At 38.8% G+C, this 12,863-nt stretch overlaps 1 protein-coding gene across 1 annotated transcript; it reads right to left on the minus strand.

The window, feature by feature from the left end:
- Positions 1–707: 707 nt before the first annotated feature.
- LOC131437063 (transmembrane protein 135-like) lies at positions 708–10,706 on the minus strand. Its single transcript, XM_058606117.1, has 6 exons — positions 10,311–10,706; positions 2,521–2,674; positions 1,655–2,458; positions 1,450–1,590; positions 1,219–1,385; positions 708–1,152 (listed from the first exon to the last, which is right to left on the minus strand). Exons 2-6 carry the CDS (start codon positions 2,665–2,667, stop codon positions 1,032–1,034), a joined length of 1,380 nt encoding a protein of 459 aa, XP_058462100.1. The 5' UTR covers positions 2,668–2,674; positions 10,311–10,706; the 3' UTR covers positions 708–1,031.
- Between the last annotated feature and the right edge of the window lie 2,157 nt (positions 10,707–12,863).

Genomic DNA, 12,863 nt, shown 5'->3' on the forward strand with positions numbered 1-12,863 from the left:
ACATGGGGAACAGACGCTCGGGGAGGTAGGGATAGGAGTTACTGGACAAGAGGCTATGAACCACATTGGGGCCTGAATTGCGCATTGTCCAATCGTTTACCAAACGCGATTTTTTCGGATTTCCAAATCGCTATATAATTTGTATTTTCGGGACGGGTTTGACAAGTAAATTATTGAAATTAATTTCATATTGATTCCTTTATTAAATTTAGAAATCCTAGAGGGCTAAAAACAATTTGTTGTGTGCATTTTTAATTCAATCGATCTTGTCCCCTACCCCTCGATTAATACCCAGATAATCGAGTAATATTTAATGGATTGGTTTGAAACTAATTTTCGATAATTCGAAAACTCGATAATCGATAACAATTCAATCGATTAGTTTCAAAAAATTTTTTTGTATTAACGTCATCCAGTTATGTCTCTGACATTACCCTCCCGTTTTTTTGCGACTGTTAGTGGAAGATCCTCGCCAGTTCCGTGTAAAGCACAAGGATGATGTGTAAAGCACAACAAGATGATCGATTTTCAACAATGGTTTACCTTTTATACTCGTCAAGTTGAACGGGACACCTGCTACCGCAAAACCAGCGTTTCCAAAAATTTGTTCCTCTTTGTTTCCAAAAATACATAATTTACATATATGCACACATAACCGCGCGATTTTTTCGGATTTCAAAATAATATTTTGGTTCGACATATCCATTACCAGTTGTGTATTTGCAAATTAAAAAATCTAAAATGTACAAATCTATACAATTCAATTGATATACATGCTAGAAAACCCCTTCAAAACTAAACATCCTTTTTTTTGCATTATGCATTACATTTTTTTTCATCCAAGCAAAAACTAACAATCTTTAGCAAAACGCCCTCGAATGCGCTTTTTTACAGTTTTGTGCAGTTAACCTAGATAATTGTGCGGCGCAGCACGCTGTTCAGACAAATCGAATTCTACGGCAGCCGCCATACGACACAACCTCTTCCCACGTTAACCTAAGGCCAATGGTTCCACAGTTTAACCAGTTTAACTACTTTGAAATTTGAAATTTCAACACCGGAGGAGTATTGCACAGTTTGCTCACTTCACTAATCTGTCTACTGGTGCCAATACCGTAGACATCAAATCCGCTTCGATCCATAACCATTATCCTGCAACAAAAAATACCAAGTTTTAGGAAAATAGATCATCAGTTTATGTTTGATGAAGAAAGTAACCTTCCGCCAGAAATGGAGTACAAAAATTTCCAATAACTCGGCCGCAGCTGCATCGGTTCTAGCGTAGCTGCATGGAACAGGAGTGCCGTACTGGCGGAGTACAAGAGTAGTGTGAAACCTGGAACTTTTGGTACGTAACCCTTTTCAATTCCCCAGTTGTAGGTCATCTGAAAAACAGAATTAGTTCGTTAAATATAATATTAGACACAGCAGTTCACGAACGGATCTCACTTGGAGCATTTTCCACATAATGTACAACGCGATGGTGGTATCGTTATAAAAAGCAAATGCCAAACTCGCAATCAATCCACTAGGAATAGCATATTCCGCTCTATCACTATTGGTTATGTGTCGTAAAAGGCAGGAAGACAGCTGCAAAAGGTAGAACGAACAATTAATGCATTTTCTCTCTACGGAACTATCGTTTCATAAACACCTTGTACAGGGATGTGAAGCCACCCAAAAACATGCCCAGTTTCAAAATATCCTTTCGGAAAAATGTGCGTCTAAGCAGTTCGGGTCGTCGGAAGACCCGCCGAGCCTGGAATAGAACCTTCATTATCACCTGAATCCCTAGACCGATGGAAAACATCCGCGTGCCTCCAGAGAGTGTATTGTAGATACAGCTGTGTTTGTGCCGACAAAGTGTATGCTTTCCAAGTGTCTTGATTTTCGATATCACATTTAAATACGTTTTCAGCACCGCTTGGATAAAACTGTACGGTAGTATTAGTTTGCTGGAACGTTCTTTGGATCGGATCTCCCGTCTGATTTCACCAGTTTCCTCGGTTTTCATGACTTCACTGTCCCCTAGTGCAAATCGAAACACGTCGAACATGGAATCGCTGTAGTCTTTCTGTCGATTCAACCGATGATAGTACAGCAGGATAGACGTCGACAGTCCAAAGATCAAAATCTCTCCATTGGGAATGGACCGCACCAAGCCTCGCGATTTCAGTATGTTCCATCCAGTTTCGGTAGCCACGTTGGATACGTACAGACAGAGTAACCCTCGCCTAGATGGACGTTCCACTAGAATAGAACACAAAGCTGCCATGTAGGCCGGTATGTACGATGCCGTGTAGAAGTTAAACGACCCGGCAAGCCGACGAACGGCACACAAAAAAATGGAATAACTGAAAGCCGACATCGTCAGGAAGGCAGTCGACTGCAGCAGACCACGGATGGTGCGTTTCAATTCCTCGAAGCTGGGGATCCGGCCACGCATTGCCATAGAGAGCTACCAAACCAAATTAGAATATCGCTTAGGGCTGTCAGACCGTTTTTCTTTTGTGTACCTACCATGTATACCGCCGTATAGATTCGGAAACTATCCTGCACGGCTACGATCATGAACTCGGCGGAAGCTATGCTACAAGAGTCCGTCCATGGATGGACGTACTCCTTGCAGGTCACCGGGACCGACGTAAGTTTGCTCAGTACCTGCATTGTGCGGCTGAAACGATTGAAATCAATATTTAGAAAAATAAATTTTGACATTTGAGATGTAAGTCGCCAACAAATGCAGTAAACGAGAGCTCATAATTTCCTATCACATGGCTCCCATCTGTGAGCCTGTTACGACAATTGGTAAATTGAACTGCGTCGACTGATTAAAATGACAATAACGAAAATAAAACGTGAAAAAACTTTTTGTTTTCTCAGAGATGGTTAAAACGATTTCAACAAGCATAGGCTCGTTTGAAAGCTACTTTCCAACTTCGAAGATCAAATGACTGTTACTTTCGGTTCCAAACATATAATGGCATAAGTGACGACGTACGTAATCGACTGACTGCACTTTTCTCATCAGCTCAAACTTCTCGAAAATAGTCAACGAATCCCGATAAACTTAGGTTTGTTTAAAAACTATGTCAAACATTCCCGTTTCAGGAGATGTAAACTTATATATGACTTAAGGTGACCATGGAAGCGAGCCACAAATGACAACCAAAAAATTGCCTACCCTTCCACTCCGTTATTTTGCCCTGCTCTTGATGTAAACAAACCATTAAACACATTTTTTCTACGCGTGGGAGTAAATATGTTGCGTGGAATTTCTACTGCAATTTGGTGACATAATCATTCGTCGTTTTGATATATGTTAACGATAAACTACCAACTCCGAAGAATGATTTGTGCAAACATTTTTCGGATCTTCATTGGAAGTTTCTTCTTAGAATGTTATTATTTTTCATTCACCTTAAGATTTCAACTGCTTTTAATTGCTCTGTGGCATAAATAAGCTTTATGAAACACTTTTGGGGTGTTCTTCACCGGTAAACTTATCCTCTAAACATTTTCTTATACAACCATGGAATTACTCATAGTTCTGGTTTTCAAATTTTCCAAAAACCCACGATAAAAAGTTTGCCGGCGTGCTTTAGAGTTGGCAATATCACCCTTTTATACTGGCAGTGATGCCATACATAAGAATGCAATGTACTAAAAATGGTTTTATTTTCTATCAGTCGCATTTCCCTTATTTCCATTTCAAACATGCTTTCCCCTCCAAGTTATCCGAAACTCTGTTGTGTTATATACCGTCGCAATGGAATGCAAAAAATAAATAAAAAGTTCAAGTATTGCAATCTTTTCAAACTGTCTCGTCCATCTTAGAGAAGGTAAGCAACGTTCATTCGCAAAAATCAAAAGAAAAATAGATGCAATACGTTGATAGAGCGTGTTTTGGGTAGTGAGTATGTGCGGGACTCATCAGCACAGACTAACAGACAGGACACTCAAATTAGATTCTTCAATCATTTCAACGGTCATTTCGAATATTCATTTATTTGGGACAGTACTCACGTGTCATGATGGCGCCACGTTACCCTATCAAAAACATCCTGTCTGTCATCTAGACTGTGTTTATTTTTTTCATTTACCAACAGAGTTGCCATTCATACAGAATTACCTGTAATGTATTGATTTGTATACGTCCATGCGAATTTCATGCAGGATACAGATTTAATACATATTGCCAAAACTATATACATAATTGTGCCTACTTCTCATCCTCCAACGCAATACAAAATCAAACCCGTTACATGTTACAATATTTACTTGCTTCTGGTCTGCCGCCACTTAATTTCAAGTGAAAACTATCAACACAATAAAAAAAATAGTCTAGATGAACAACGTTGAGTCAAATAAATGGTTACCTTCCAACATCGCGAAAAAGTTAAATGTATTAGCAACATAATCCAATAATTTATTGTAACGATTCATTTTCAAATATTTCGATGAAATCAGGCATCCCTGCAAGCAGCTGATCGGTGTTGACAAACGAAGGGGAACCAACAAAACTTTTACATAACACAAGGGGTGTACAGATAGTAAATAGTTCGCGCAGTACAATATAGGTGGAACTAGTGCATCACGAAAAATTATTTTTATAAGAATTTACTCATACTGTCATGTCTGTTAGTCTGTGTCATCAGTTCAAGCAGTAGAAAAACTGCCAAAAGTTCCGGTTCAAAACAATACCACGGAATTTAGAAACTGAACTGGATTCAATAATTTGGTATCAATAGATAAAGTTCTAAAAAAAAACGATTGTATCTTTTGACGGATAATTTACCAATGAGAATCGAATATTGCTTCAGTGGAATTGCAGAAGTATCATCCCAAAGCTTGATTTTTTCAAACACTCGTAACTGCGATGTATTCTTCTTGAGTGAAACTTGGCTGACTTCTAACACCAACCTCGACTTCCATAATTTCAACCTAATCCGCCTAGATCGAGAAGACTCCTATGGAGGGGTACTTTTAGGGATCAAAAAGTGCTATTCATTTTATCGTATTAACCTCCCCTCGACACCGGGAATTGAAGTTGTTGCTTACCAAATTAATATTAAAGACAAAGATCTTTGTATAGCTTCCGTCTACATTCCTCCCAGAGTCTCGATAGGGCATCGTCGGCTTGCAGACATCATAGAACTTCTTCCTTCACCGCGGTTGGTTTTAGGGGACTTTAACTCGCATGGTACAGGATGGGGCTGCTTATATGATGATAACCGTTCTTCGTTAATCCGTGTGACAACTTCAATTTGACAATACTAAAAACGGGAGAAATGACACGGAACACTAGACCGCCAGCACAATCAAGTGCGCTGGATTTATCCCTTTGCTCGACTTCGCTACAGTTAGATTGCAAGTGGAAGGTAATCTGGGATCCTCACGGTAGCGATCACTTACCGATCATGGTTTCTTTCGCCAACCGTGTAAGGCCATCGAAAACAATCAATGTTTCGTACGATTTCACACGAAACATTGAATGGAAAAGTTACGCGAGCTCGATATCTGAGAGACTATAAACAGCACAGGAGCTTCCTCCGGAGAAAGAGTATACATTTTTGGCTGGCTTGATTCTCGACACCGCAATTCAAGCTCAGACGAAACGAGTACCCAGCGCGCAAACTAGTATGGTGGGACAAAGAGTGCTCAGAACTGAAAACGAAAAAAACTTCAGCCTTCATCTCGTTCAGAGGAAACGGAACCCTAGATAATTATCGGAAATACGCGGCGCTAGAATTTCAAATGAAAAGTCTGATTCAAGCTACGAAACGCGGTTACTGGCGAAGGTTTGTTGACGGATTAACGAGAGAAACAGCAATTAGCCCGTCGCATGCGCAATCAAAATCACGCGAACGAAAGCGACGAATATTCTAACCGCTGGATATTCGATTTCGCTAAAAAGATATCCCGCGTGGCGACTACGAATACAAACGAAACACCATTTTCGATGGTAGAGTTCTCACTTGCGCTCTTGTCGTGTAACAATAGAGCCCCAGGGTTAGACAGAATTAAATTCAACTTGTTGAAAAATCTGCCTGACTCTACCAAAAGGCGCTTGTTGAATTTATTCAACAAGTTGCTCGAGGGTAATATTGTTCCACACGAATGGAGAGAAGTGAGAGTTATCACCATTCAAAAACCTGGGAAACCAGCCTCCGATCACAATTCGTATCGGCCGATTGCTATGCTTTCCTGTATTCGGAAATTGTTGGAGAAAATGATTCTCTTCCGTCTAGACAATTGGGTCGAAACAAATGGATTGCTTTCAGGTACACAATTTGGGTTCCGCAGGGGCAAAGGAACGAACGATTGTCTAGCGTTGCTCTCAACAGAAATTCAAATGGCATTTGCTCGTAAAGAACAAACGGTATCAGTTTTCCTCGACATCAAGGGGACATTCGATTCAGTTTCCATTAACGTTCTATCTGAGAAGTTGCATCAGCATGGTCTTTCACCAGTTTTGAGCAACTTTTTATATAATCTATTGTCCGAGAAACACATGCATTTTGAGCATGGTGATTTGACGACAAACCGATTCAGCTACATGGATCTTCCTCAGGGCTCATGCTTAAGCCCCCTTTTATACAACTTTTACGTAAATAACATTGATGAATGTATCAACACATCCTGCACGCTAAGACAACTTGCCGACGACAGCGTTGTGTATATTACAGGAGCCAAAGCTGCCGATCTCCAAGGACCATTACAAGATACCACCGACAACTTGTCAAATTGGGCTCTTCAAATGGGTAACGAGATCTCTACGGAGAAAACTGAGCTGGTTGTATTTTCAAGGAAGCGAGAACCAGCACAACTACAGCTTCAACTAAGGGGTGAAACCATAGCTCAGGCCCTCACATTTAAATATCTCGGGGTCTGGTTCGACTCCAAAGGTACCTGGGGATGTCACATTAAGTATCTGAAACGAAAATGCCTACAGAGAATCAATTTCCTTCGTACAGTATCCGGAACTTGGTGGGGCTCTCACCCAGGAGACCTGATCAGGTTGTACAAAACGACGATATTGTCAGTAATGAAGTATGGATATTTCTGTTTCCTCTCCGCTGCGAACATTAATATCATTAAACTGGAAAGAATTCAGTATAGTTGTTTTAACTCATACGATGAGTCTTGAAGTGCTGGCGGGCGTCCTATCGTTGAAAACGAGATTCTGGGATCTCTCATATCGATTTCTTATCCGATGCAACATCTTGAATCCGATGGTGATTAAAAACTTTGAAAAGCTTGTCGAGCTTAATTCACAGACCCGTTTTATGTCCTTGTATTTTGACTACATGGCTCAGAATATAAATCCTTCTTCGTTTGTTCACAACCGTGTTCATTTTGTGGATACTTCTAATTCTACTGTTTGTCGACACAACCATGAAAGAAGAAATTCGTGGAATCCCGGATCCTGTACGCCCTCAAGAGATCCCAAACAATTTTAGTAATTAATTCAAAGAAGTCAACTGTAATCAAATGTTTTACACTGACGGATCACATCTCGACGGGTCTACTGGCTTCGGCATATTATTGGCACCACTGTTTTGGACAGACCACCAGATCACACTTGAATCGTGCCCTGTGTCATTGTCAAACTTGTTCATTTTGGTCTATAATTTAATCATGAATCGTCGTTTGGTCTATAATTTAATCATGAATGGGCGCTGGGAAAGTTGGAGGAAGATCCACTTTTTTATCGAAAAATTGTGTTCAACGAAGAAGCTCATTTCTGATTGAATAGATACGAGGGGAGCTTAAATCCTGTTGTATAACAATATGAATTGTTTTTGGGGACAGATTTTACATGCTTGCCCGCGCTATAACCTTTAAAAAATTGGGTCAAATTTGTGAAATCCAGTTGAAAAGTCTTTAAAGTCCGAAGCATATTCCGGGTATGTATTCGGTATTTCATTCACAATTTTCGTTATTTCATATATTTTATTGCTATGCACTGCAGTTGAGGAAGTGAGGTGACATTTATAAATAAATACAAAGAACATTAAATTCACCAAAGCATCCTCAAGAGTTTACAGCGTTTACAGAACTGCTAGGTAGATTTTTACAGATTACCAGGCGCTTGATAATCAGTTCAATTATCAAACTAATGAGCGAATGGTAAGCTGTTGGGAATTCAATAAACATTTACCGAGTTCTATATCATTTTCCAAGTAAGTAAAATGCGACCATTCCTCTTTCTATGAGAAATGTATTTATTCCATCCAAGCACTAAGCAAAACGCCTCAAAACCACAGCAAGTACACATGGTTGAGAGATAGAAATGGTGTCTAATCCTCGTTAAATGATTTTGATCGATTTTTAAGTAGTAAATTAAATAAACAATATTTACGTATAGAACTAAAGAACCACAACTTCGCATCGAAAGAGCCATGTTTGGATCACGAATCGCAGGTTACCGAGGCCTGGTTTGGGACCGCCGATTACGATATTTTGGATCGGCGCACAGCTCGAATAATAATAGAATCGATGCGATTTCGGAAAGAGGAACTCAAGCAGAATCGAGAAAAGAGGATTATTGACAAAATTATTTTTCAAGCCCCAATTGAACTGCAAGGAAATGCTCTTGGCATCTCAGAGCTTAAGTAGTGTGCCTTTAAACTGATAAAGGATGATTTTTAAAAGGTATAGGATTTGATTTTCAAAACAACATAAAATTATTTTGGAAGTTTGAAATCTTTATTGTAATTGATAGAACAATCAATGTTATTCAATGTTTGAAGATGATTTCATGCAAATGAAATCAGACATGAGCCTTAACTGGGCTCTATAAGAAATAGTCCAAATGCTTAAATCACACGATCTTGGCGGTCAAATGACGGGCCCAAAACGCGAGATAAACTGTTCACCGAAGGCGGCTCTCAATTCGGTCCTTATTTCGCGTACCGTCTTGTTGAAACCACATGTCAAACATGTCCAATTTTTCCAAAATCTTCACACGGTAGCGCTCGCCATTTACAGTAACGTTCCGCCCACCATCGCCTTTGAAGAAGTACGGCCGACGATGTCACCGGCCCATAATCCACACCAAACAGTGACTTTTTTGGGATGCATTGGTAGTTCTTGCAATGCTTCTGGCTGACCTTCACTGCAGATGCGATAATTTTGCTTGTTGACATAACCATTCAACCAGAAATGAGCTCCGTCGCTGCACATAATTTTTCGATAAAAAGTGGATCTTCCGCCAACTTTGCCAGCGCCCATTCACCAAATGTTAGATGTTGTACGTTATTCATGATTAAATTATAGACCAAACTGAACTAGTTTGACAATGACACAAGACCCGATTCGGGCGTGATCTGTCAAAAACAGTTTTACGCAAAAGATACCAACAAAAGAATCACCTTTTAGAAGTGGAAATGATGATGAAAATAACTTCCAGGGAAACAGTTCATAAACTAAACAGGTTACCTATCAGACTTTTTTTTAATAACTATTTATTGGAATATGAGTTAAAATTAAATAATTATGATTTAAATTGGGTGTTCAGCCACAAGTGGTGACTTTTCAGCTCTATTATTACCTATCAGACTTGAATATCCCCAATTCATGGGACGAGATCTGGCTATGGATTTCCGATAAAAAGTTACACAAAACAAGAATGTAAATATTATTTATTGTGCAGGCTTTAATCGATTTTATTCATCTAGTCGATAAGGAACGCGCAAACATATCCAACATTGAGATCAAAGTTCATCGTTTCAGCAATGTCGAACATGCTCTCACACATAGCCTACTAGGTCTTATCAGTGGCATTGTATCAGCATACTGTAGATTTGTTTTGAATTCAATTGCGCGTATCGCCTCGTGCTACTTTTCGGCCGGACACCAATTTATACATCTAGCTTTGGATGCGATTGATAATTGTATTAAAAATTATTATAGATTACATGCGAGACCCAGTTGCTGCCAATTTCGGGCTTGGCTGATTTCTACCTTGCACTCCTTTACCACACAAGTTACAAAGGCAAACATACCCCGTGACGGTGACAAGAAGACAAGCGTAATTCGAATGATTATTTTGTTTGCATTCGATAAATATTAACATCACTTTTGTTCGATTAATGACATTGTCATGGTCATTGTGGGGTCAGCACGTTCAACCAATTTAAATACAGCACTTTCTTTCACGCTACAATCCTACCCAAGTACTGGTAATGAGTCTGACGACTGTGTACCCAACGAACAAGTTGTTGTTGTTGAAATTAGCACATACCAATTCCAATGTGGTGAAGAGAGAGGGAAAATAGACGGATGACATAAACGAAGACACTTACCTGGCTGATTGAATTGTACGGTGACTGCAGCAGAGGCAGTAATTAGAAAGGAAAATCTAATGCGTTACGATGCAAACAGTCTAGTAGTTTGTACCATCAGTGATCCATAATCGATTTGTACTGATATTTTGCGCAATCCATTCAAACCCCCAGCGGTAGATTGTGAGTATTATCAGCAGCTTATCACCAAAAACGCGAATGTGAAACCACTAATCCCAGCACTGCGTATTTTCGAATACTTGATATCTAACTAACTCGATGGATTAGTTGAAATTGAAAGTTGTAAGAGCAGTTTCTTCGGTAGTTATGCGTGCTCTGTTATGCTCTTGAAGTATCAGAACTGAACATACAGACCACTGGCACTGACACACTAACTGAACATACCAAGAAAATGTTGTCATCAAAGAAATGAAAACAAATTCATTTTAATGCTGTCTTTAGCACGATGATAAATGAACAGGTGGCGAGATTGTTCGATGTGTGAGTTTGGTTGTCATTTTTTTCTTGGGAAAAACAAGAATACATGGTGAAGAAAAGTGTAAACATTGAGCGTTTTAGGATCATCCGTCGAATCACGTCCAGTTGCTATAATTGAGAACAAAGTTTTATTTCATATTTTACAAGACGGAAATACTTTATAACTTGAAGAAATTATACGACTTACATGAAAACGCCACATATTAGCTCTACACGCTTAAAAATAGTTACTCAAAAATGAGTAAGATCTCACTCATCTACAGAAAAAGTGGAACAACTCTAATTTAGAGTAACTCCGAAGTTACTCAAATTTGAGTTCTTCCACTGGAAACGATATTTGGGTAAAATCTACTCATTTACTGAGTAATACTTTATTTGTACATGTACAAAAATAGAGTAACTATCACTCAAATTTTGTGTGAAATTTTATTTCACATATACCAAATTTGCAAAAAAATTGCTCCTTTTCTGAGTGTATTGTATTAAAATGTTAAATAATTGAACTCAATACTATATCAAGTGGTGGTCGCTTGGAGTAGTGTGTTATGTTCAGGCACCAATCATACACTTATTCCTCATAAATGACATTTGAGCATATTCGTTTCCATTCTAAAGCACAACACGAAGCTGATCATTCCGGTTTTTGCAGACACAACACCGTTTGTGTTGATCGACTCACCCTCGAAATACGCGTCTCACTAACAAAAAATACAACCTGTTGCTACAAATGGTTATTACAACTTTTAGACTTATCGCGAATGCGAATAGTAACTATAAAACGAGATTTTGCGTTAAACTCAAATTTAGAGTAGGAGTTACTCAATATCATTGATGATAACTACTCAATTTTTGACGTTTCCATGTATCATTTGAAAATGAGTAACTAGTACTCAAACTTTGAGTAACTTTTTCTAAGCGTGTATAATAGAATTTTGAGCCATTTCTTATTCCGATGTTTACTTGCGTGGATCGTGGATTCTTGACAAAATTAGACACAGCCAAAACCGCCATATCTCACCACCAGTGTCAATTATACATCGTGTGTCGGTAGGTACAGTGGGTACAGTGAGACTGACTGATGATGTTTCACGAGTACCTGTTTGACGTTCGTCTACCCATTTATGCATTGGTACAGTTTTCCTTCTATTGAAATTATTTCCCTGGTTGGGGCTAATAATTCAAAGTCGATTATATAAAAAATCAGGCTAAAAACACTACATGATTCAATTGTTTGTGAAAATTTTCTATATGCGTTTCAAGTGAGCCTTACTTAAAATTTCCAAGATATTGTCGCTGCAGCACTAACCTGCAATTCGCTGGACAGTCCAGCGCAGCGACGATTCCGAGCGACGTCAGTTGAACTGTCATTTGCTATTCATCAACTGATAGAACCATGTTACATTATGTATATTATGTTGTCTTGATTATGAACCACGTGCTTTAACATAAATGAATAAATTTTCTTGCCTCTACTAACGGAGCACGTAACAAAGGATACCTGTATGCACTTTAAGTTGATAATGTATGTTTAGGAATCAATGGGTTTGAGACTGAATGTTACGAGGTAGTGAAATTTCGAATAATTATAAATGATTAATGTATTGCATGGCAGTCTTCATAGCATTGGTGTACAATGAACTTCGCTGGAGGGATATAATCAGGTGGGAGAGACGTCGCTTCTAATTTTATTCTACAAGCACAATATCTATGTATCTTTCGACAGAATAGTCTCAAAATTTGTATAAAACAGTATACGACATCGTTAACGATTCAACATCAGCTGCAGTCTACTGCCAAAGTTCATTTTTCTCGATTTCGCTTGTGTGCGATGTCGGCAACTACGAGCACAGGTATGTTCATCTAAAAATTAGGTTTTTACCGTCACTGCTAACCTCAATCGGATGCTAAGACAAAACCTGACAACTGGCTTATTATTCTTCCTTTCGAATCATCTTTTTCATCATTTTCGCCCTGTGGAATAAATACCAACGTATCGGCTACAGTGTAGCCATATTTACAGATTTTTAAATAATTTTATGCTAAGAAAAATATATTAATTTAATTTAAATTTTTAGA

Source organism: Malaya genurostris, chromosome 3, assembly GCF_030247185.1.
Source record: "Malaya genurostris strain Urasoe2022 chromosome 3, Malgen_1.1, whole genome shotgun sequence".
NCBI classification, from domain to species: Eukaryota; Metazoa; Arthropoda; class Insecta; order Diptera; family Culicidae; genus Malaya; species Malaya genurostris.